General features: G+C 42.7%; 1 protein-coding gene across 5 annotated transcripts in view; it reads right to left on the bottom strand.

The window, feature by feature from the left end:
* FN1 (fibronectin 1) overlaps positions 1-26,278 on the bottom strand; it is a 77,076-nt gene that overhangs the window by 5,557 nt on the left and 45,241 nt on the right. For 2 of the 5 annotated variants that reach the window (XM_081191187.1, XM_081191188.1), the window contains exons 22-40: positions 25,982-26,150; positions 24,801-24,887; positions 23,944-24,135; positions 21,272-21,544; positions 19,820-20,002; positions 18,770-18,859; positions 17,999-18,268; positions 16,321-16,437; positions 14,624-14,788; positions 12,643-12,798; positions 11,346-11,459; positions 9,250-9,519; positions 8,026-8,213; positions 6,751-6,838; positions 5,600-5,776; positions 5,149-5,238; positions 4,733-4,912; positions 3,888-3,977; positions 1,792-2,231 (exon numbers count right to left, since the gene is read on the bottom strand). In XM_081191187.1, the coding sequence (XP_081047313.1) occupies positions 1,792-2,231; positions 3,888-3,977; positions 4,733-4,912; positions 5,149-5,238; positions 5,600-5,776; positions 6,751-6,838; positions 8,026-8,213; positions 9,250-9,519; positions 11,346-11,459; positions 12,643-12,798; positions 14,624-14,788; positions 16,321-16,437; positions 17,999-18,268; positions 18,770-18,859; positions 19,820-20,002; positions 21,272-21,544; positions 23,944-24,135; positions 24,801-24,887; positions 25,982-26,150 (3,339 nt within the window). The remainder of the gene's footprint in view (positions 1-1,791; positions 2,232-3,887; positions 3,978-4,732; positions 4,913-5,148; positions 5,239-5,599; positions 5,777-6,750; positions 6,839-8,025; positions 8,214-9,249; positions 9,520-11,345; positions 11,460-12,642; positions 12,799-14,623; positions 14,789-16,320; positions 16,438-17,998; positions 18,269-18,769; positions 18,860-19,819; positions 20,003-21,271; positions 21,545-23,943; positions 24,136-24,800; positions 24,888-25,981; positions 26,151-26,278) is intronic. The other 3 variants (XM_081191189.1, XM_081191190.1, XM_081191191.1) reach the window with 3 other exon arrangements.

Raw genomic sequence — 26,278 nt, 5'->3', positions numbered from 1 at the left:
TGAAGAATGAGACACTGGCTCTGAAATGGCTGTATATCAAGTCGATTCTCTAGAGAGCAGGGTTCTGGGGTCCAATCCAATGAGGATATGGCTTCTCTTTACCCAAATAGAGATGAGACAAGTCTCCCTTATTCCAGCACCTTTCCCCCTTCTTTTACAGATGCAGTGATGTGGCTACCTAGATCTACTCAAGTTGTCAAGAACAGGGTGAGATTTGAGCAGTCAATTTACTGCTTGGCCACTTTTTGATGCCACCTTCATGGTGAGGAGCTGCCACAAAGTCTTCTTCCTGTGCAGCTCTAGTCATGTTGAAAGAGGAGCTCACAGTAAGTCTCTTTCCCACGCCAGCATTTGCCCCAGTTTTTTGCAGGAGTGATAAGCCCATCCTGTTTTTGACAAGGCATTTCCTATCCAATAGGACAGAGATGAGGAACCGGAGTGGCCCCACCAGATATTGCTGGACTCCAATTTCTATCAGCTCCAGCCAGCATGGCAAGTAGTTAGTTATGACAAGTGTCATAATCCAGCAACTTCTGGAGAATCACAGGCTCCTCATTTCTGCCTTAGACCAAAAAAAACCCCTCTTCACAACCATGGATTCCCATCTGTAGCAGCAAAAGCATGTTACTTTTGAAGTATTCAACACATTTCTCCGGTATCTTAGCTCTCATTTCTTCTATCTGTTCTGTAGTCTCTGTTCCCTATAGCTCTACCATTACCCTAGCAGACTAATTAGCTGCCTGCAATGACTCATTAAATGACCTATTTTCCATTACTGCACCTTATGCCAGGAATTTCCTCCCTAAATGTGTATTAATGCCATTTCTCTGCTTTCCTTCTCCTTCATCCTCAGGACCACAAAACCTCAAGGACTGCCTCTCCCCATATGAACCAACCTAGACCCTGTGGTCATCATCTGAGGTCCTTCTTTGTGTGCCTCCTCAGAGGGTGGCGACACAAGAACGGGCCTTTTCTGTCATGGCTCCCCATTGGTGGAATGCTTTCCTCAGGGAGGCTTGCCTGGTGCTTTGCTTACTTATTTTGAGGCAAAAACATTCCACTTCTCCCAGGCCTCCCATTAAACCACCTATTGCCTTTTAAACTGGGGGGGTATTGTTTTTGTTTGTTATGACATGTATTTTTGTGTTTTTATATTGTAAACCGCCCTGTGAACTTCAGTAGAAGGGTGGTATAGACAGAAGATTCCACCTAAACATTAGGAAGAACTTCCTGACAGTAAGAATCATAGAATCCTAGAGTTGGAAGAGACCACAAGGGCCATCGAGTCCAACCCCCTGCCAAGCAGGAAACTAGAAGAGCAAGAAGAGCTGTTGGACAGTGGAATTTGCTGCCAAGGAGTGTGGTGGAGTCTCCTTCTTTGGAGGTCTTTAAGCAGAGGCTTGACAACCATATGTCAGGAGTGCTCTGATGGTGTTTCCTGCTTGGCAGGGGGTTGGACTCGATGGCCCTTGTGGTCTCTTCCAACTCTAGGATTCTATGATTCTATGATTCTATTCTATGAAATTTAAATAGTAGTAGTAGTAATATCCAACTGAGATTAAAGTACGTGTAACTTCAATGGGTACATTTAACCATTACCTTTAGCATGCCATCCCTGTTTTCATCACTGTCTCTATTAGATTGCAAATTCCTTGAGAATGGGGTCTTGAAGACAGTTTGCCTATGAAACTTGGTAAAGTGCCAGTGAGGGCGTTATCTAAACAAGCACAACAGCAACAACACTTTTCCAGAATTACCACTACATTTTAGTAATTAACAAAACCAAGTTACCTCTACAGGCTCTTCCTCGGCACCAACAGGTTGACAAGAGATAATGTATTCCGTGGTCTCTGAATAGGGCGTCCAAGAAATGGTTGTCTGAGAAACTGCTTCCTGGGGCCTCGTGTGATTATTCTTGGGCAGAAGGTTGTGGGGATAATAAGCATGTTCATCCACGTCTGGTAGGTCTCCAGGCTGCACATGTGGCCTACGCCCCACTGGGGTGGTAGCAGTCGTAGGGGTCCGAGACCCATATACTTCCACAATGACTTGTTGGCCTGGCTTGCTCAATATAGTCTGCTGACCAGAAGTCCCTGGAAGTTGGATACCATTTCCATTATCATGCGGGTTGTTGGTGAGATAAGGCGTGTTCTCCACAGTGCTGGGCACATCCAGGTTCTCTGACACACCGTGGCCAGAGTGTGGCAGCGTTACCAGCTGGGGAAGCTCATCTAGCCAAAGAGAGGTTAGAAGCAGTCAAAGCCAGGTTCTCCAGCCCCCTTCAGCAAGCGCTGCTTTCATTAGGAAACAAACTAAGCAGCTGCTCCATAAAACACTGCCTAATTCAAGCAATTAAACGTTAGCAGCATTCTCAAGGGTCCTGAAAAGTCATCATGCAGTTTCTCTACAGAGGCTACTTAGAGCACTTCAGCCAGAAGGCAAAAGCATGTGCCCACAGAACTCAAGATGAGCCAAAGTGATGACAATTTTTGTACCTTTGAGACGATCCCCTATGAAGCAAAAGAACCTTCTTGCCACAAATGATCTTTTGCTGAATGAATGAATGAATGAATGAATGGCAGGACATTTCTATCCTGCCACTCTTCCACCATGGAAGGCAGTGTGTACATGACTCTCACCAGGCTGCATTACGTACCCTCACATTATGCCCTGGGACCACTATATTCAGTTCCTTTGATGTAATGTCAGCTAAAGGCGAGAAATATTATATACTACATTACTCCTTACACCTATTTCCAAAATCATTTAGCTTAGGATGATAACACCTGAACTCCCCTCTACTTTACAACTACTTACCACCCACTTCAAAGGTGAATCTGGTTTGAAACTAACAGAGTTATGTCAATCACCCATGACTGAAGCTCTTGACTCCCTTTCTTCTGAGAAAAAGCAACTCTTGTGTCTTAATAATGTATGAACAAGTCACTCAGACCCGCATGCATCAACTGATATCTACTAGGCAATATAGATTTCTCCTTTTGAATCTATAAAAAGCTAGATGGTTTACAATCCAGTTCAAATCAAGCATTTGTAGGTTCCACTGATTTACAATTAAGGAGAGTTAAGCAAGTGCTTACCTCTCACCAATCAAATTAAATGTTGAGGATGCAACCCCATATACTATTGAATGTTGTGAAGCTTAATTTTGAGCAGACATGTTTAATTTGGATTGGAGTGTACCTCAGTTTCTAACAGATTCAGATGTAAGCAGCAATATTAAATCAACCATCTTAAAAGTAGGAAACAGGAAAGACAAAAAGTGAAAGGAGGTTTGTCAACCGCAGCCAAATCTATTAAACTGCATTAGTACTTTGCAGGTCAGGATTACCAACTTATCTGAATATATACCGTATTTTTCGCCCCATAGGACGCACTTTTTCCCCTCCAAAAATGAAGGGGAAATGTGTGTGCGTCTTATGGGGTGAATGCAGGCTTTCGCTGAAACCTGGAGAGCGAGAGGCGTCGGTGCGCACCGACCCCTCTCGCTCTCCAGGCTTCAGGAAGCTATCCGCAAGCCTCGCGCGCCCGGCGGGAGGTCCCACCGGGCGCGCGAGGCTTGTGGGTGGCAGCCTGTTCTGGGGGCTGGGGTCGGGGGAAGCTCGGGCTTACCCCGCGCCAGCCCTGTGCCGGGGGGGGGGATAATTTTCCCCCCCTTTATTTCCCCTCAAAAAAATCTAGGTGCGTCCTATGGGGCGAAAAATACGGTATATACAGATTGATGAGTGTCTCCACTTGTGTCCACATATATAAAGGAAATTTTAAGCAATGATGTGCCATCAGTTGTGTGGCAATGGCATTAACTGAAATTCAAAACAGAACTGCACCTAGCTTCTCTTTCGGGCTCAGTAAGATTGAAGGTGTTTTACCTGTTTTTGTCCTTCCAATCAATGGTTCACTCTTCTGATTATTTTTCACAGCAAATACATAGATGACATATTCTGTTCCTGGCTCCAGACCTGACAAAGGATTGGCAGAAACCCATTTTTAAAAGGAAGCAGTATTCAAAAGAAGGAGTATTCAAGGTCTGCACAACAGCTTGCAGTGCAATCTTATGCATGCTTACTCAAAAATAAGCCTCGTTGTTTTTCATGGAGCTTACTACCAGGTAAGTGTTTATAGGTTTCTAGTTTTGTACTCTATACACACACTGCTCCCATGTACTACCATCTAGTTATTATTCAGATAGGCATTTATCTTGCCAGGATACGGTTTTGCTTGTTTAACTTCTTATATTTTAATATGGTTTCTCTGTTTTTCTTGTTTTATTACTTTCATCTCTCTGTTATTTAATACTGTTCATCTGTTGTCCTGTTAAGTTCAGATTTTGTAAATGCAGTCACAGTGGAAAGGTGGGATATACATGTTTCTAAATAGATAGATAGATACAGGCAGGCTTCTAAAGGTTAGAAGTGCTAATAAGGTTCATATTCTGAAACAACTGAACGAAAGTGGTCTATTGGCCTGCTACATTTTAGCATGGCCAGGATACGGTCCCAGACTGTTGCTATGCATGTAGGAGTAGGCTTAGTTCTCAACTGCTCCTATTCAGGTCTTTGGGACAAAATGCACAAGTTACAACGGGCAAAACTGTTGAGTCAGGGTCAAAAGTTGTCATTACCAAACCCCCAACCCACCAGGGATGGTCAAGCAAGGAACAGGCTTACCCCACCTCTCAGCTGAGCAGCTGACTTCTCTGGGGAGGGGTACATACCTGTAATGGTGGCCTCCGTAGTGCCAGGGCGGGGACGGGGAAGCACTTCCCTAGGCTGCCCCCCAGCCTGCTCATATTTGATGATGTATCCTGTGATCTTGGCCCGGGGTGGCTGCCAAGTGAGCAGCAGGGAGTTGCTTGTGGTTGTAAGGAAGCGGAGGTTGGAGGGGGCGTCAATGGCTAAGGAACAAATAAAACCATTGAGTGCATGTATTTTAATGTGACATCATATCCCTCAAGGGGGAAATACAGTTTCCATATGTTTCAGCTACAAGTCTGAGAATATTCTGCTTCTTCCCCAAAGCCGAAGCGGCGGGAAGAGAATCATTGCTGTAACATGCCACAGATGATTTACATGATCAAAGGAAAGGAAACCACCATTTCAGTTAATATGAGTTTTTATAAACTACCATTACCAGTGGAAGCATCAATCACTACTGGGGAGCTGCGAGCATTGCCGTTCAGGGTGTAGATGTAAATCTTGTAGTCAGTGCCGGGCTGCAAGCCTGTGATTCAAAGTGAAATATTAAAAATAAAATAAACCTTCCTCATATAAAGTACTGTTCTGAACAGCATTGCACCTCAAGTCAATAAAAACATGTTAGCAAGGGCTTCCAAGGAGGTTGGCTGACAAGCCCTAAGGGTGGCATCACCATGAATGGCGGGGATGGGAATTAGGGCCTATTGTGCTGCTTCCTATTGAAGGTGAGCAGAGTTTTTGTCGCAGACATCCCTGCTGCATTCTGAAATCATACTGAAAAGTAGTGGAGGTATGGAAAGGAAGAGCCAAGGAGACTCAAGACTCGGAGCCTGGGCGCAGATGGGAGGATGGGCAGTCACAGAGGTGGTGTGAAGAAGTTCACATACCAGTGATAGTGTAGGGTTTAACATCAGGGCCAATTGTTCGTTGAACGGGATTTTGACCATTTGCTGGGACAGCATCAATATGGAAACCAGTGATTGCCTCAGTCTTGGTACGCCAGACGACTGTGATGGTCCTCTCTGTGACATCTGTGACACGTGCCCTACGGGGAGGGCTGACATCTGCACATACACACAAACACCAAAAGTCAGGCAACTGTCCGTTAGCACAACAGTCTGCTAGTACCACAGTCATACACAGCTGTTTGGAAGACTGAAGGCTGCAGACACACTATACCTTTAAAGCACACTCTACACATATTTCTTCTCTCAAAGAATTTTGGGCACTGTAGTGAAGGGTTGCTGGGAACTGTAATTGTGTGAGGGGTAAACTACAACAGTCAGGATTCTTTGGAGTGGAGGATAGTGCTTCAAATGTGCTTTAAAGGTAAAGGGTGCATTGCAGTCTTGCAAACATGCATTGAGGCAAATTCCACTAAAAGGCCGCTTTAGAACTACCACTTATTTATACCTCCAAACCCAATCTGCCTAGTTCTCACTCAGGATTAGAACCAGTGATTCTAGGAACCCATTTCCAGGCACTCCCAAAAAATAGGAGAAGAGGGATATGACCAATCTAGAATAGCATCTTGTATTCCAACAATGACCTCAAGTCCAACTGTCTGTGGAAAGGAAAGAAGCAGGACACAACCAGGGCAAGAGCCCCATTGGTGCTCCCCAATGACTTCTATTTGGAAACCTGCTGCCTCCAACCCTCCGACAGCCATCATGACTAGCAACTGTTGATAGATGTCTTTAAAAGAGGATTATTCATGGACTTAGTTGGTGGGCCTCACAGCAGATTGTGGTAGGAAATTTGCTATTTGTGGTGTGATCTTCCTTTGGTCTCCCCTGGGTTTTTCAACGCTCAGCCTTATTTGATGGTCCTGGGTTCTAATACTGGGCAATTGCGGGGACTTATCTATCCTCTTTCGTCACACCATGCATAATTTTATGCACCTCTATCATGTTCTCCCACTTCCCACTTATTTGCCTTTTCTCGAAACTGAAAAAGCTCCAAATGTTTTTGCCTTTGAATCAGGGACTCTATGGTATCAGGGATCAGGGACGCTATTTTGAAATGTTGAGTAACTTACTCTCTAGGGTAGTGACCACTCCCTGGGCAGGTCTGCTGGTCAGAGAGTCCTTCAGAGCATAGATGCTGACTTCGTATTTGGTTGCCACCTAGATGTAACAAAACCATGGACTGTTAAGAGATTTACATCCTTCAGGAGGTCACAAAAAGCTGACGCATAAGCCACTTCAGTAAGCCTGCACTTTGTTTATATTCTCTAATCCAATGCATTGTGAAGTGTTGGGAGCCTTACTGAGCAATCAGAAAATCAGATGGAGCCAAATATTCAGATGACACAAAGAAACGAGCCTTTTTCAGTGACTTGCATTCCTTGGTAATTACCTTTTATCTGCTCTTTTGGAGAATTTCATATTCCACATGTAGAGCTTTTTTCTGGGGGAATTCAAGGGTATGCAGTACTAGCCCTCACCCACCCCCAAATGTTAAAACTATGTCACTTACTGTAACAACTTCATGGTGAGAAGCACCACCTTCTTTCAAAAAAACAAAACCCCACTGTCCCTATGCATCTTTTATGAGATCTATAGAATGAAAGTTACACACGGCAACAGTGACTGCAGTCCCAGGGCCTGTCAGGAGATAGACCCATATCTCTCTGTCTTCAGTGGAAACCCCTTTTGGAGGAAGGGGAGGCGGTTTCAGTGCCTATGCTGCTTGCTGTAATGTATTTATTATTTGCTTCATTCAAATGCAGTTATGAGAGAGCGCTGAATGTGTAGTCAAGCTCAGTAGAGGTTGAACTTCTGCCCCAAATAATGTTGTGGCTTCAAAACAATTATAACCAAATGCATTTAAAAAGAAGAATTTTACCACAAGTGGTGGTCATGTAAATTAATCCAGGAATTATGGGAATTAAGGGGGGGAAATACTTAAGAGAACATTTCCCAAGAAACCAGAAGTTTTTCTTCTGGGAATACGTAACAGAAGTCCCCAAGAATACTAAAAGGATTGGAAAATGTTTGTAGAGTATTTAAAAAAATCAGTGTAAACAAGTGAACAGATTAGCAGGACTTGAAAAAATTCAGCAGTGTAAGAGGAAGTAGGAGAAAATTAGTACAAAGAGTAGAATTCTGGTAACTAAGAATACGCAGAAGAGAGAGAAAAGAAAAGATACCAGAGAAGGAGAGGAAGGGAAGTCCTTAGGTGTTTTGCGTTGTGTCCTTGGTTTGTAGTGGTTTTGTTTTCATTTTTTCCATTTATTCTTTACTTATTCTTTTTGAACTGTATGTAAAAACACAAATAAAAAATCCTTTCAAAAAAATAAAAGAAGAATTACCATGAGTCCTGAGACAACAGCCGATGTGCTATCTGGAGAGAGGTTAATTTCTTTCATTGGCCCGTTCTTATCCTTGGGATTCACTCTGATGCGGTATCCAGTAAGCTGAACATTAGGTGCAGTCCAGGTGACTGTCAGGCTGGTTGGAGCAACCTGAAGAAACTTCAGGTTCATAGGAGGTGGGATTGCTGTCAAATTTAGGATTAAAATTTTAGATTACTTCGGGAGTAGTAATGAGTACAGAAATGGCTAGCCCTGCTGTGAAGTCACCGGTATCATTTCAGGTGACTGCAGTTTGGATGATGTGATCAGGTATCTTTAAAAAATCTAATAGAAAGGAAGTTTCAAAATCCAGGTGCCTTGAACAAGACAAATATGTACTGAAATATTTTTATACATGGATCATCAGTAATGGAAGATAGTTGCTGGAAAAACAGGGACCAACTAAACTACAAAGTCATCTTTAAACAATGCTGCCACAATTTAACTGAATAATACACACACACACAGGTGTGGAGGTGATTGGTGCTGTTTTCTAATGTCCCTGGTTACAGATTTAGAATTTTAAAGAGTGGTTATAGGTATAACCAGGCAGCACTCTGCTGTGCCTGCCCCAAAACAGGGTCAATTATGTGATTTTGGAAATATCATGATGATTTTATAGAATCAACAATAATCAAGATTATATGACGGTAACACGTTGCAGAGACATTTATTGACTAGGCTGACAAAGGATAATGCCCAAAATCAGTCAAATTCTGTGCTCAAATGTTGTGTGCGAGTACTAGTGAAATTAAAAGGATGTGCAAGGAAGGACTGTGGGCATAGGCTGCAATGGTGATCAAACTGGTGAGAAAGGAAGAAGGAGAAGGGCAAATGGAAGTGTCATAGGGGACCTTCAGAACCCCTGCCCAAGGCTTTTTTTAAAAGTGAAAGCTAATCACCTTTTCTTTTATCAAAGGTAATCTTTTTAAGGGAGGAAAAGGCTACACGTCCCTTGATTCCAAAGTCAGTGTGTGTGTGTGTGTGTGTGTTGCTTCTGATATCCTTCATCTTCCATGCAAAAGAAGCCCATGTCTCTGTGTCCCCACACCAAAGGCGTTCCCCCGAACTGGGGGTCTCATAGATGAGAAACCAGCAGCACTTGGAAACTATTCTGGCCAGCCAGGCAACGAAGGCAGCAGCTGCCCTGGCCACCGGGGGGCGGCATTGCTATGTGTGTACCTGTGGACTGGGTCCCAATCAGAGGTAGGCTCTCCAAGCCATTGTGCAAGGCAACGATGCGGACAGTGTACTCAGAACCAGGCCTGAGGCCATGCAACTCTGCAGTGTCGTCTTCGCCATCTGGAGCAGGGAATAGCTCATGGATTCCATCCTCAGGGGTTGAGTAGGTCACCCTGTACCTGGTGACTTGCCCCTGTGGGCTTTCCCAAGCAATTTTGATGGAATCGACATCCACCTCAGTGAATGTCAGTCCTTTAGGGCGATCAATGTCTGTTAGGCAAATTAATGATGAAAGATTAAGTGGAGGGGAAGGGTGGGGAAGCAGGTTTGGGGAGCACAAAGCACTTTGTTATAGGCATGCAAAGCAATCTTCTATTTCTCCACATCCCGAAATAGAAACTATTTATTTATTTATTTTATTTTGCAGCCTGCAGAGCCATTTACAGCAGCACAATGGAGGTGTAGCAGTTAAGACTTGTACCATGTTTTTCAGCTGTATGTTATGCTATTGCAAACAGCAATCAGCATAAAGCACAAGCTTTTTGGGAATCGAATGGCTGGTAGTCACAACAGCACACCTCTGATGGTTTCAGCTGATCTGACCATTGCATTGATGCTTTTGCTGCAACCCAGAAAACCGGACAGGCAGAAGCAAGGAAGGAGCCTGGAATCTGGCAAGCTCAATTCAGAAAATAGCCTTGGCTAAAGACCCTCCTCAAATACTGTTCCCACAGACCTGCAACTATTTTTGCTAGCCCAGAACCTCTTTGATGTGTTTCCCAAAAGCGCTCTACACCAGCCAGATCAGAGAATCAAGCTGATCATTGTCTTGTACTGCTGTAAGTGACTGCAGAAAGGCCTCAAGGTAGCTATTTCAACAAATTAACATCCACATATCAATTTGTCAAAAAACACACACCATTCTTGCAAATTATTGCCATAAGCATAGATAATATGCATACGAAGCTTTATCTTTAAATTAAAGATAGTATTTGGCAGACCAGGATGTTACTTTTGATGTAACAATTTCAGCGTATTAGTGATTCTGTTTCCATGACTGAAAACAGCCTGTTGGTGTCCAATGGAGCCCTGCTTTCCTCTCCTTCCCTAAGCAGGAAACAGAAGATCTGCTCACACTGCCCATGTCTTCCTTATGAGCCTCCCAGATGCATCTGGCTGGACAAGATGGACCTTTGGTGTGATCTAGCTGTGCTCTTCATAGATTATTATCCAATCCTCCCCCTGCTTGTTCAGTATGTACAGGCAAAGGAAGGAAGGCTGGATGGGGATATGGAAGGTGCACATAGACTTCCCATTCTCCTGTGAATACATTGAGTGGGGGGGGGGGACACAAATAGAGCTATGTTGATCCCACACAGCCGGAGCGCTTGGACAGGGAAAGATCATACCCTGACTGTATTACTGTGGGCAAGACTGCCCTGATTTGTCAGGGCACAGAGCACATGGCAAGCAGTAAAACTCACCAGCTGATGAATTCACCAGGAAGTATTTGTGCCTCAATGTGCATTGCTAGTGTGCAGATTTACTTCAGGGTTGAAAATGCTGGATTGTGCTCCACGCAGAGAGAGAGCTAGTCTCCTCCTTCACTTTGTTTTTCATCAAAATTTGATATGCAGATTTCTAACTTTGAATTTATGCTTTCAAGTGACTTAAATTAATTTCACTGTTATTGCTTATTTACCTTCCCACAGGCTGCTGACAGGAATCAAGAAAAGAAATAAGCAACCTCAGCATTAGTATCTTTGTCAGATAGTATGTAAAAGGAGTTTGTAATCTCCTGCTGTCACCTTTACTATCTTACCATAGAAAGTACAATATTTCGCACACATTTAAAAGCAATTAAGAGTCAAGGTTTTTCATTTTTTGCATTGACCATTTTTAGCCATACTCAAAGCACATCTTCTGAGACTGGGGTGAGCAACTGAGTTTTAGCAGCCTCTCTAGGTTGTATCAGTGGGAATGATGCTGTTTTCTGTGTTTTGCACTGATTTCTGAAAGTAGATATGTCCAGTGAATTCAAGCATTCAGAGACACTGTGTTCCTGCTGTAAAACTCAGAAAATGCAAAATACATACTTGTAACAGCTGTCTCAACCAGAGGCTGGCTTTCTCCATTTTGACCTTGGGCGTAGACACTAACTACATACTCAATTGTAGGTTGCAGTCCATCAATTGTAACTTCAGTTTGATCTGCAACAAAAGGCCAATAAAACATTAATCAGGAATGAAATGTTATTTATGGATGGCCTCATTCTGTCACAACTGAGACCCTTGTGCAAGTATTCATTTGTGCTCCAAGTGGAAAGGCGACTTGCTCTAGATTAACACAAATAGTTCCAGATCAAAAGATGCTTTGTTAATGGATTCCACACTCAAATTTCTTCAGAATGAAAAATGCAGAAATTCTTTGCTCTATAAGCCAGTTCCAATGAAATATATTGTACACTGGGGGCTTTTAAACAAACATTTGCAAGGAGGAAATCAGATGTCTAATTAAAGGTGAATAACAATATTTGCAATCTTGACAAAAATACTCTTAGGATGTTGCCAACACATCTCAAGACCATGATGCTTGTCCACTGCTGCAGACTTGTTCTGTCATTCTAGAAGAGGTATACTAAACACCAGGTTGGTCCAGAAGATGTTACCTTTATGTACAGTGCCTTAGTCTCACGTGCCTATTAAATGGACTACAACTCCCATCACCCTCAGCCAGCATGCTAGAGGGGCACCAAGTTGGGCGAAGCTGTTCTAGAACTAAATGCATGAGCCAGAACAAACCTGAGCAGAGCCTCAGGTTTGGGCTCCTCCTCCTGTTTCTCCTAATCGGAGTAGAACTTGATTTGTATGAATGGGGGAAGAATCAGCGTCTGTAATAAACCATGATTCCTAGGTTCACACACATCAGTGCGATGGAAGGAGAAGAGAGGCACGCCTCCCTGAAGCTCATTCCAGCTTGTGCATAGAGCATTATACCATAATTTAGCATTAGATGCAAACACACCTAGGTACGTGGAACTAACTGCGTGGTTCTTTAGGTCCTGGCCATTGTGCCACGTTTTGCCTCAGTCATGTACACAATTCTGATTTTAGCGAGTTATCTCAGCCCTTTGTGGAATTCCATGGAACATTTTCGTAACTGAGGAAGACATTGCTATTCTGCCAAGGCTTCTTATGACCTGTAGGCTTTTAATTTTTTTTATTTCTGTTCATGCTAGTGCATTCTGAAAAAGCACAAGAGAGAGAAGCTGGCCTATGGGGAAGGTGCAGTGGTGACCCAACATTTTGGCTTCCTAGTAAGTCAGGCTTAGATTATGGACTTTTCCTTCCCTAGGGTGTCCCTCTCTGAGTTTTCTGTATGCCCTGTTCTTACCTGCAGAGAGAACTCTGGTTTTTGTGGGACCGTGGTTATCTTTGGGAACAGCTGTCACTCTGTAACCAGTAACTGGGGAAGAAGAAGGCTGCCATCGCACAGTTATGCTGCTGTCCTGAACATCAGTCACTTGTAGCTGGGATGGTGTATCAATCTCTGCACATAAAAGAATTAAAATCATTCATCTCTACACTACACCAGTGTGGTGTAGTGGTTAAGAGCAGTAGTCTCGTAATCTGGAGAACCGGGTTAGCGTCTCCGCTCCTCCACATGCAGCTGCTGGGTGATCTTGGGCCAGTCACACTTCTTTGAAGTCTCTCAGCCCCACTCACCTCACAGAGGGTTTGTTGTGGGGGAGGAAGGGAAATGAGAATGTTAGCTGCTTTGAGACTCCTGAAGGGGAGTGAAAGGCGGGATATCAAATCCAAACTCTTGTTCTTCTTCCTCTCTCATTGGTTTCTGTGACAGACCTTAGAGAAGACTGACCACCTTGTGTTCAGCAGAAGTGTAGCCATGTTGGTCCTCCAAGGGCTAAAGTAACTCAGTTAGAAGACATTTCTCAACGACACTAAATAATATTCTGAATTTCATATGGAACCTGCAGTGATAACACCAGAGCCTTGTTTCTCCATGATGTGGTCTTGGGGAACAAGCATTCAAAAACTGTAGATAAGAAAGTTGGGGTGAAGAAAGTGGGAGAGGGGGAAATCAGCAGAAAGCGCTATTTGAAAGTGTTAACATTTTAGTCTGCAAGCTAGATCTTGGGATTTTTACAGATAAGGGGAATTAAATAATGGGATATATATACATTACTCCTTCTCCGAGTTTTCTTCACACACAAAAATGTTATGGCAAATTTGAACCTGTGTGCCAACTATGATAATCATTATAGGCCTTTATCTTCCCCATCAGAAGGGAGGTGGGTGGCTACGCCCAAAACAGCTCTATTATGGACCCCAACTCTGGAACACTCTTTCCACGGGAAGCCTGCCTCAGGCTTGGCCTGTTCAGTTTTAGGTACCAGGCTAAGATTTTATTTAACCTATAACTGAATGATTCAACAGCTATTGCTCCTGAGACTTTATTTGTTACTTTATCATTTTAGCTTTTGCACTGATGCTTAATTTGTCATTTTATACTGGTGCTGCTAAATTTTAAATATTTTATGTGATTTATTTGTTCCACTTTACTTCATTTTATGCTACCTTATGTTATATTTTTAGAAGGGTCCTTTTTCTGAGAACTTCATTTTTGAGAAGGTGGGGTATAAATCTTTCAAAAATGCATATTAACAAAATTAATATATATGGTTGAGCATAATATTGCTTTAATCCACAGCTGTGTTAGCCACTTTTGGGATCAAGCATAATCCTTAAAACCATGGATTGACACCATAAGGGACCTAAATTTTTGCTCCTCTGCCAAATCACTGGTGCTGCGCTTTCCTTTGGCTCCACCCACTCAACCTCACCTATCCCATGTTACCCTCTCCCATGCTCTACAATAATTGAATAGAGCCTCCACATGACCACAACATAGTGAAATATCACATGTGGAAGAAGACAAGGGGCCACTGTTGCCCTTCTCCTTTGGTGATTGGTCTTCCAGATGCATTTGACTGGCCAGTGTTGGAAACGAGCACTAAACTAGATGAATAAGAATGCCAACATTTACTGCCTGCCACATTTGCAACGTATTTGGATTCAAACAAATGGAAAGCACTGTTGTGTTACCATCCTGATGTAAATCAAGGAGTTGTAGAAGCCATAGTTTTTGCCAGCAATCTCAAGCTCATCAAAAAGCAAGATGCAAGTGTTTTAAATGGGTTAGAAGTCTTTTTGCAAGATGGACAGAATTCTTGAATTAAGCCAGTGGGGTGAATAATTTGGTTTGTTCTCCCACCCTTTAAAAAGAAGAAGAAGAAGAAGAAGTGAGCAGATGGAATAAATAGTTCTTCAATGTCCATTTGTCCTGGTCTTACCTATTCTGTAGTCGACAGTGACTGGTTTGCTGCTGGCAGGACTGTCTCCACGTCCAGTGACTGCATACACAGTGATGGTATAGTCTGTTCCAGGCTTAAGTCCGGGGATCGTCGCAGTGGAGACATGTCCAGGTACAGTGAACTCTTGAACAGGCCCACTGCCACCTATGAGCAATAGCACAAGATGGTCAAAAGCTCACAGCTCTTGTTAAAATGACGATGGTGGTAGTACATAGAATCATGTAATGCGGGGTTGGAAGGGGCCATGAGGTTCATCTAGTCCAGGGGTCTGCAACCCGCGGCTCCGGAGCTGCATGTGGCTCTTTTACACCTTTGCCGCGGCTCCGGGGCGGATACTAGCGAGGGGAGGAGGCGCATTGTGCACCCCGACACTCCCCACTGTGGCGGGCGCTGTACTGGCTGTGACATCGCATGGGGGCGGTGCGTACGTTAGTCACGCACCATCCCGACGTCACCTTCCCGCCCGCCCGCTACATTGTAAGGGGCATGTACGCTGGTCACTGCATTGAAAGGGGGCATGTACGCTGGTCACTGTTTTGAAGGGGAGTGAAGAACGCACACACACAAAAAGGTAACTTGTTAATTTAACGTTTATTTCTATGAGGAGGAGTAATTCTGAGGGGTCAAACAAAGAAATAATAAAAAAGTGACAAAAAAGTTATTTTTATAATGACGAGTTTTGCGGCTCCCAGTTTTTTTTCCTTCGGAAACGGGTCCAAGTGGCTCTTTTTGTCTTAAAGGTTGCAGACCCCTGATCTAGTCCAACCCCCTGCAATTCAGGATTATTTTGCCCAAACCCACCACCCTGAGATCAAGTGTCCACCAAATGAGCTATCCTGCCAACACCTAGGAGCCGAGGGGTCTTGGCGCCCCCTAAAATATTTGAGGGGGCTTCCCCTCTGAAGTTGATGGGCATTGCCATTCAAATGGTGTGTCTGTGCACCACATCAAGTGATCAAGTATTTTATTCAGTTTGGCATTCCTGTCCCGGGTGATGACCTAGCCGGTGGGGCCAGTGGGAGTGACATGCAGATCAAATTTAATAACTAAATTTGCAAATGGTCTTTATCCCTGAAAAGGGTTCAAAGCAATTTGCAGAAAAATTAACAAGTAATAAAACAATCATGTATAAAATACATAGAAAGTAGCATTACAACACCCCCATGGCAATTAATGCCACCAGGATGCCTAAATTAGATCCTTGTAATGCACATGGTGTGGGACTGCCTTGGAAAACCCATGAAGATAACTGTCTCAGGTTGTGTTTAGTACCAATTAATATTGTGTATAATGATGACAGATCAACAGGTGCAGAAAAAGTCCTCTTAAATGTTAAGTTTTCAATACTTTCAAATTAAGGGGTACACAAATGTCCCCTCCCACACATATACAGCCCCCACCACTGACATTCATCTTTTTAGCGTTAGTGTGAAAGGGGTTTGATACCCACAAGATGCTCCGTGTAAGCATCATCCCCTTTTCCTTGAACATGCAGCTGTCAGGGCTGATCCCTTTTACCTCCCTTCTAACTTGTATTTGAATTGTAATTATCCAGTATCTATCAGGGCCACAGCAGTCATTCAAAGTGTTGCAGTGTTTTTAAGTCACTTAAAACCTTGCCTCCAGAGTCTTGCTTTAACTTCTAATATGAGGTATTAAGACCATCTAGCACTGACCTGTTTCGCCATATGTGATCCTGTAGTATCTGACGGTAACGGCAGGAGCCTCCCAGGTGATGACCAGGCTGGTGGGGCCAGTGGGAGTAACGTGCAGATCTCTTGGAACATCAGAAACTAGACAGAGGGGTTTAAGAAAGGGAAAATTAGGAATATTCCACATCCTCTCAGTTCACATGTCATACTGTACAGTGCAACTGCCCAGTAAAGCTTTTAGATTCCTTTTGGAGACATCTTTCTAGACAAGGTAGTATTTTAGAACTACCCGTATTTTTCGCTCTATAACACGCACCCGACCATAACACGCACGTAGTTTTTAGAGGAGGAAAATCCGTAGGCATGCCACCCGTAGGCATTCCCTCCATAACACGCACAGACATTTCCCCTTACTTTTTAGGAGGAAAAAAGTGAGTGTTATGGTGCAAAAAATACGGTATATTCTGCACTGGTTCCAAGGCAGGCAATGTTTCATCATTGTATTCCCCCTCTGAGATGCATCACTAGCACTTGCAGTTTATTGGAGCGGAAATAATTCTGAAGGAAAGTAGCTAGCCAAGCACCACCCTGCAAGCCCACTAGAAAGCTGCCATTTAAACCCATATCTGAATGTTCAATTGGGTTTTGATTCTGTGATTGTACCAAGAATCCATGGAATTGGGTACTGGACTTGTGATATTCAGCACTTTGAAAACCTATGGCCCAAAGCAGACAATATAAAACACTGAAAGTCACTGAAAGTCGGGGGCGGCATGTCCTGTTTCACCGCTTGAGGCAAATGCCCTGCCACTGCCGCCACCACTTCTCCACCTGCCCTGCCACCTCTGCTGCTGGCAGAGAAGTGACCCCGGCATTGGCGTCAATTTCAAGCAAGATCTCGGCAAAATCATAAGATATCTTTTCATGCTCCGCATGATCTCCCACAATTCCATCTGAAATTGGTGCCGATACTGACACTGCTTCTGCACCAGCGACAGAGGGGCCCTGGTGGGGCTGCCGCCTTGAAGGTTTCTGCTGCCTGAGGCTGCCACCTCAGTGCGCCAATTGTAGAGCTGGCTCTGCTCAAAGTCCTGCTTACTCTCTTCTACTTTTTCCAGAAATGCTGTTTTTTTCTTCAAAAATGCAGCAACTTGAAAAATCACTGTCTGCGTGTGTCCCTACCTACACATGAAGGGAAACTCAATACAATGTCACGTATTTTGCCTCCATGTTACTGGGAGGAGCAAGGGACATGAAGCTGCTGCTTTCAGCATCGTGTACATATGCTGCATATTGTTTAGTTCTGTTTTCTAGTCTTTTCTTAACACCTGCCAAAACTTTCTAGTTCTGGAGGCCACACTGATTGACAATGTGCCTGAGGAAATCTCAGAAAGGATGAAGAGAGGCCTTGACTGGGTTCCTAGCAGTTGGCTGCAGTCCCTTCCACAACTCCATGAGTAGCAGAAGCATAATAAAACTGAGAATGATTTCTATAACTCTTGAGCTGCCATTCAAAACCATCCAGTAAACCTGTAGGTTCTTACTGTTATATGGTCAATGCCTCACTTGCAATCCGTAGTTAAATTTCTTGACTCAATTTCTTCCCCTGAGCTGTTAGAGGAATTTACCATATCTAAGTTCCATTTCAATTAACTCCGTGACCTGGTCTCAATAACTTAAAAGCTGTATTTTATTTTCTTACCTGTACTTTGCTGTCCCATCAAAGGCAAGCTCTCCTCTTTGCCATTGAATGCAGAAATGCTCACCACATACTCAGACCCTGGAACCAGGTCAGTGAGTGTGATGGAATTGCGAGATGGAGCAATGCGGACTTCTTTGGGTCTGCTTCCCCCTTGCTCAAGGGAATGGCGTATTTTGTAGCCAGTGATGGTGGCACGAGGAGCAATCCAATGGACGGTGAAAGAATGGGCTGTTATTTCTGAGAAATCAAGCCCAGTTGGGGAATCAAGGCCTATTTTCATAGGAAAATAAAGGAGATGTAAACCAGCTGAACAATAAAGTCAATGTCGTTTTTTTTGTAGAAAAAGCATGCATATACATTGGATATATATTAAAATAGATGGGGAACATTCAGACAAACCAAAGTCCCATCAACCACAGCTCTTAAAGATGTGGGCCATAATAGGTTGTTCAAACACCAAACCCTTCCTCCACTGAAAGGGGAAGGAATAACAACAGTGGATAGGGCTATGAATGTGGAGTCCTGAAGTTATGAAATTGTATTGGACCAACTTCAACAGAGCCATCATGGCATGATAGTTCTTTCTAAAATGGGCTTGCTAAAACCAATTTGTAAAGCAAAATCTACACAAAAATTTTCAAATTCCTTAATATTTTTGAACAACTGAAATAGCAGAACAATCTTAATAAATTGCTACCACACAAATCTCATTTGAAATAAAACTAGTAGAAAGAAAGTGAAGACATTTTCAATATTTGTCATTCTACAGACCTGTTTTCTGCTCTCCGCTCAGAGGTTTACTCTCACGTTGTTCATATACACTGTAAACCCTGATCAAATACACAGTGCCAGGGAGAAGATCTGAAGAGTTAAAACAGCAACGATTTAGGATATTTAAATTTCTCTAGAAACAATTGCAAATCTCAGCTTTTTACCCAGCAGAGCTCCTTTGCTAAACAAAAATGGTCATTTCCAGCTATGTTGTTTAGCAAAGTTCTAAATGTTACATTACCTGAGCATGCAGCATTATCTGCTGAAAAAATTGCTGGTTTCCCCCGACCCAATGGATCTTTCCAGCCTACAAAACAAGTTTCTCACTCTCTGACAGATTGGCCTATTGCCATTTATTCACAAAGCATTTCCAGGTAGAATTTCCATATTCTTTACTGCTCTGAAGCTTGTACTGTTTCCATATCTACCTCCATCAACAAAACTCTTTAATTTTTTCTACCAAGGCCTTGTCCAATTGTGTACTTGTCAAAAATGCACATAAGAACTAAAGTACAAATGGCAGCAACTCTTTAATTCTGACATTCATTTTCACTGTCTGGGAGAGATGAGAAACACTGCCAGCAGAAAACGTTTAACCTAAGAGCATCTCAGAGAGTTTAGGCTGGGTCAGATGTGTCATGTACTGTTGGCCTACCAGGACTTAGGTACTGGTGACAGAGCTCATATTCTATTGTGGGATGGATAAATTCCAAACAAACAGAAACATAATTTTCAGGGCTACCCGGCTGTGTATTTATAATTTAATACAACATGTTTCTTCCAGTACATGATTTCCTCATAAGACTTTTTGCATAGAGTTTAAAGTAGTAACTACAAAGAGAAAAATGAAATAGAGGCCATCAAAATGAGATTTGGTGAATTGAGGGGAAAACAAATGAAAAATAGCCATAGAAAATGCATATAAAGAGTGACAGCAAGAGTCTAAAGTAGACGTCTAGCCAATCATCTCCCCCAAAGTCTACCAATTCCAATATCAAATCACATCAGTTTGATGACTGGATAAAAGGTATCAATGAAGCAGTCTCTTACTTGTTAAAACCACTGCATTGTCAGATGGTGAGATAGACAGCTCTGCAACATCCTCCTCTTTCTTCACAGGTGAGAAACGAACGAGGAAGTTGGTTAGTTCAATGGATGTTGGTGGAGTCCAAGTTACTCTTATAGTGTCATGGCCCACATTGGTAAAACGCAGATCAGTGGGAGGAGGGACAGCTGAGGTAAAAGGACAATATTTTCAGTAATTTTAGAAGCACTGGAATTCGATTCAATAGTGTTTCAAAAATATACAAACAATCCCATGCAAAAAAAAGGGGGGGGAATCCATTACAAAATCAAACCCATGCAAATGTACTACTAAACTATGTTTCATTCCATGAAAGTAAGCTGCAGTAATCTTTCAGTCTTTCATTACACAGTTAAAGCTGATGTAAAGCACCTTTAACCTCTCAGCAAAACCGTTATGGATTCCAAATGTATTCCATAATACTACTTTTTTAAAAAAGAAAAAAGACAAGCAGTGAGTTCCCGTATTGTTGTCTTTTGCCTATGGATCTTGCAGTCCATCTCAAATCAGAGAGGCCCAATGTGCTCCACAGCAGCTCAGAGACGGGAAAAGGCACCACTTCCATAACACTAACATGCATACAGAGGGGAAGATGAACAATAGCTGTGAAGTCTCTAGGACTCTACAACTACTTACATAGGAAAAGGTTATAAAGCCTTACCCAGCTAAGGTGAACATACTAGTCTTTCCATGCAAAACAAACTCCCAGGTCATTTTCTGTACATGCACTACAGAGGTTTCAAAGACTGCCATGCCTGTCACTAGCGTGATTGGAGGATGCCTTCTTCCCCAAACCATTTTGGGGAAATCACTTGAACACTTGGGCCACTAACTGAGGATTAGGACAATGGACTCCAAGATATTGCTTTTGGATTTGGATTATTTCATTTATCTCCACTGTGGCTAGGAAAGCCAATGTGGATACGTCACATAGGTTCTGAAACTTCTGAGATGTGGGTTCAAGCCCAGCTCAGATATGCACTGTGAAATGATAATAAAGCTATGAGAAGAAATGTTAAAGAGAAATGTTTTCTAGCCACAAAAACATTAGGAGATAGAATTGCAAAAGCCAAATAAATTATCATCCCCTGAGAATATCATCCCCTTGGCAGGGGGTTGGACTCGATGGCCCTTGTGGTCTCTTCCAACTCTATGATTCTATGATTCTATGAATTTGGCAAGATGCTTCAACCTGCTATTTAGATGCAAGATTCAACCTCAAATTGGTGGAAATACTAAAAGGAAATTATGTGTATAATGCTGTATATCTGTTCCCATTGAACTTCCAAAAATGTCCCCTGGCCACCTCTCCCTAAACAAAGCAAGAGGCCCATTTCTCCACTGAGAAAACCAGTCATCCAAGCAGCTAGTGACAGCATGAAACAGTCCTCTCAACACAGGAGGTCTTCAACAATCACCAGTTTGCTGAGTCAGCGTAGCAGGGGCACTCTCTCCGCCATTAATGAGTGTGATTACGCTGATCTCATAATCAATGCCCGGCTCCAAGCCTGTGACCGTATAGTGTCCCTCTGAAGAGTCCACAAAATCTTCAGAAATGGGGACACTTTCTCCTGCTGCAGCTACTGTGATGCGGTAGCCAATAATGGTGGAGGCATTTAGTGGGGTCCACCTCAGGCCGATGCTTGTATCAGTTACGTCGACAAAGCTTAAGTCAGTGAGGTGGGGCACCTCTATTGTGTTACAGAGCAAAACAGGGAGCCAAAGACAAACGGAGGCAAAATACAACAGGAAGGAAGAGAGAGAAAAAGCAGTGATCATCAGTGAATTCAGCAGTGAATTAAAAGTGAAGAACTAGCGAAGTAATTGTGGTGATATGCGATATTTCCCTATGAAAAGCAAGTCCACCATTTACAACATACAGCAATGGGTTAGATAGATAAACCCTCTTACAATACCTGCAAAACATCTCTTCTGAATGTCATTAGAGATGTTCTGCAGGATTTGCAGCCAATTCTCATGAAACACTCTGCCAGAAAATATGTTTTCAGGATGGAGCAAAATGGCACCTGCTCCGGTATATGTAAAACAAAAAAGGAGCCCATCTCTGGGGGGCGGGGGGAATCAAATTGGCAGGAATGTATGAGACCCTATCAACTAATGATTGAGCCCCACAGTCTTAAAGTTTGCTTCTCCAACTAACACATATGCTTGCCCGTACCAAGTTTTCCTTGTACAAATCATTAGCGGTTAATGACAGCTTGCCTGGGTTATACATGTTCCACACAGATAGTCAGGTTCAGATTGTTTTGCCAGATGCAGTATTACTCGAAAGAATTTCCTTGGTTAAATATTCTACTTTCAATTAGGATAAAGTGGGGAGGAAACAGTTTCTATGTGTCATGTCACAGACCAGAAGGCTGTAGACTTATGGGTGGGGGAAGTTGCCAACCAGTACACAACCGAGAAGGCACTTTAAAAAAAGAGCGGCTAAGGGGACTAATATTGCTTCTTTCATGCCTGCTTTTTTGACCTGCACTACAGACGTTCACTCCTATCAACTTCAGTATCTAACAAAGCCATTCTTTTCTGAGTGCAAACTTTTAGAAAGATCATAGCCTTGAAACATAATCCTACCTCACTTTGTGTTTGAATGTAAGCACAGTTTTGAGGCGCTTACGTAAAATATGTTATGTGCTACTATACTATAGAGGGATGGGAAGGATGTTGAAAGGGACACAGCCTGTTTCAGGGCAAATGTGTGTTTTAGTTTTCTTTGGTGGGAGGAGTATACAATTCTTAAATTGATAAGGAATCTTTCAAAGGTGGTCTACATCTGGTGCAAAACATTGGTTTAATAATTGCAGAACCTTTTTCCATTCTGTTATGGAAAACCACTGAGCAGAACTGAAAAAGAAAGTACCAATTTTCTACCAAATAACCACTTATCTTTGTGGGATATGCTTACCATATCACCTGTAAAGAAAGCACTAAAGACATACAAAAAGTTTTCCCCCAGTGCTTCTTTGTGTTAGAAAGTGGCACTGGGTTAAGGACCTGATTGTTGAATTAACTCAAACCAGGGTGTTAGTTGCCCCTAGGAGCAAAGAGAGACTCAACAAGAGCACAGAAATGCCAAGCAGTGTTAATGGCAAGCATCTGTGAAACACAGGAGCTGGGAGCCATTGGGGTGGGGGTGGGGGTGGGGATAAGGCAAAATCCCATAATGACAGGTTTGGGGTTTTACAGCACTACAAACATAAGGCTAGACTGAGACATCCCAGACCATCATCTTCTACAACAGAAGAAGGGCAGGGTGTACATTTTCAGTCATAACACATACTTCTGAGCACAAATAAAGAGCAAAGAGATACTTTTTCTTGGTCTATAGCTGCAATCATATGCACATTTACCTGTGAGCAAGTCTCGCTGTTAATAAAGTAGGGCTAACATCTGAGTAAACATAGATGAAGGCTTAATATTTTACTAGGGATCAACTTGCTCATTTTGTAGTTCATGATATCTGGGATCAGCATGGCAACAGCTCAATACAGAGACTGTACACTTGACTCTTGAGTGAGCTTATCCAGCAGCAGAGAACATTGGTCCTCCACCAGAATCTTTCTAAACCTCAAGCACTGTTGATTTTCAATGGGCAATGTCACCTGAACAAATAAGAACCTTATTTTCTAAAACATTCTTCACACCTCTGACCATTATTAACTGGCGCTTGATCTGGTTTGTCTAGATTTGATACAGCAACACGGAAACCCACACAAAATGTAACATATGAATAAACCCAAAATGTTTAGTGATCCATTTCCCCTGAGTCAGAGCCAGCGAATCCAAGGCTAGACTGTTCACCACTGTTGTATACCTATGCAAAGTAAGACAATAGTATAAAAACCATATGGAATGAGCAAGTATGTTTGTCTTGGTGTCCAGGGCTGTGATCCTAATTAGAAGTAAATCGCAATGAAATGAACAGGATTTATTTATGAATAAACATGCACACAACCAATGAAAAATCTTCACCGAAAGATGTTCAGGTACAGCTTTCATAAGTACAGAAATTTATAGGATGGCTCCCTGTGAAATTTGTCAAATCTGCTGCTCGGTTTTTAAATTTTACCTTGTGTGATGGTTTCAAAGATGGGCGAGCTCTCCTGGTCATCTTTGACTGTGTAAACACTGACATTGTATTCCACTCCGGGACTCAGATTCTCAAAGATGCAGGATGTCTGTTCAGCATCAACTTCTTCCTCCAGAGTGAAACCTTGTTGTCCATTTGTAGGGACAGTAGTAATTCTGTATCCAGTTACATCTAAAGCACAGAAGTAAAGGGCTTAGTTGGCACTTATACTGTACTTCCTTAAAACTAGAGAGGAGCGCAGCTATTTAAAGATGTTAAATGGTCTTAAAATCTGGAAATCTGACAGCAAGAAGGTCCCCTCCAATTGCCTGTGACACATAATTGTTTTCACAGAATGTGGGGCAAGTATGAAGCATTCTGATGTTTCCATTTGTTATAGACTTATAGAAATTGCAGGAATATATACTTTCAATATAATCCAATGAGATGTGCACAGCGGTCTTCATGAACATACTGAGACACAGATCTATGGTGTGTTTCAATGTTAATTTTCCATTTTTCTGCTAAAGACATTATTTTTAACACGAATCTTGTGAAAGACAACCTTTTAAAGGTGTTTGATAGCTTTGAGGGGGGCATTCACAAAGAAATGCAATACATTGTAGAAGAGTTACCATATTCTTACCCTCCTTGTTTTCTTAGTGGTGCTATTCTTTTTCAAAATGCCCTCCTTTCCTTCTGTACTAGAAATGGCACTATAACAGATGTACCCAGTATCTGGTTAACAATGCCCCAAATGACAGCTCATCTTGGTATAAACCAAGCAAGTAAATGAGCAGGATTGCTGAGGATCTTCAGTCAAAAGGGCAGTTCCTAGCCGTGCACAATATAAATACCTGGAGATGTGCTTCTTTCCCATGAGACAGTGAGGATTCCAGTTTTGGGGTTGGAATCAAGTTCCAAGTTGGTTGGTGGTGACAGAGCTATAAGTAGTAAAATCATTGTTTTAAGATTTCACTAGATAGGCAACAGAAAGAGTTTTCAGTATTAGTTGCTTTTTTCAAAAATGAAACTCAACGTGACTTACAAAAAAACATTAAAAACAATGATTAAACAGCCCAAACTACATACATATAACATGTATAAATAGAATAGACTCAAACGCCACCCCACCCCACAAAAAGAGAAGCAGAAAGTTAAGATCCAAAGGTATGGATAAACAAGAATGTTTTTGCCCAGCGCCTAAAAAGAGATCTTCCCTGGGAAGATCATTTCATAAACAAGGGGCCACCACAGAGAAAGCCTATTCTCACGCTGCCCCCCTCTGCACTTCCCTTGCAATGCAGGGCGCAGATTAGATTATGTGGGGAGAGACAGTCCTTGAAGCATTGGGGTCCTAAACTGCATATGGCTTTAAAGGTAAAAACCAGCATTTTGAATTGGGCCAGGAAATCATCTGGCAGCCACTGCACACAGGCCAGGATTGATGTTATGTGCTCAGACCATCATGAGCAACCTGGTTGCAGAATTCTCCAACATTTGCAGTTTCTGAAACATCTTCAAAGGCAGCCCCATTACAGTAATCTAACCTAGAGGTTACCAGAGCAGAGACAACACAAATATATCCCTGTCCATATAGGGTAGGGGTGTTGGGGCCAGCAGCTGAAGCTGATGGAAGGCATTTTGCACCACCAAAGCCACCTGGAAATATAAAACCTGAACATCAAGAGGTTCTTCCAAGAGCTATTCTTCCAACTTACACTCATGGACTCATGGACTGCCCTGCTCTCTAACCTCTAACCCAGCAGCACCTCATGGCAGTCTGATCCTTATGGGCTGGTCTGCTGGAGGTGTCAGGATGTACCAGGCCCAGGTTAGCAGGAAACAAGTCTTGTCTGTGGTAGGAATACACCTGTGCTACCCCCTCTTCCACATATACTGGCTCAAATCTGCCCAATTTATTTTACAAAGAAACCACTCCAAAATAATTCCACAGACTTCTGTGGGGGATAATGGCTTTGGGATCTTTGGCCTAAAAAAGCAGTGTTCATTATGTGATAGTTAAAATATGTCATACGTGTAACTATTGTCTTGGTGATGGGTGTGATCCTCTCTTGACCATCCATGAGTACTGTGATGGTGTAGTCGTAATGCACCCCAGGAGTCAGACCCGAGATGACAATGCTCCCAGACTCAGAGATGACCTCCCTTGGAGCTTCTCCACCTTGGCTTGGTCGCACACCCAACTGCAGTAGGAAAAGAATGAAGAATTATTCACAGCCAACAATGGCTGCTGTAGTATGGACTCCTGTGAAGAACACCAGTATAGCTTAATGTGGATGATCAAAACTATTAGGAGTTGAATTCTGCAAAG

Source organism: Podarcis bocagei, assembly GCF_964188305.1.
Source record: "Podarcis bocagei genome assembly, chromosome: 1".
Taxonomy (NCBI): Eukaryota; Metazoa; Chordata; class Lepidosauria; order Squamata; family Lacertidae; genus Podarcis; species Podarcis bocagei.
Note: the sequence above shows the minus strand (reverse complement) of the source record. Positions and strands in the feature narration are given on the sequence as shown.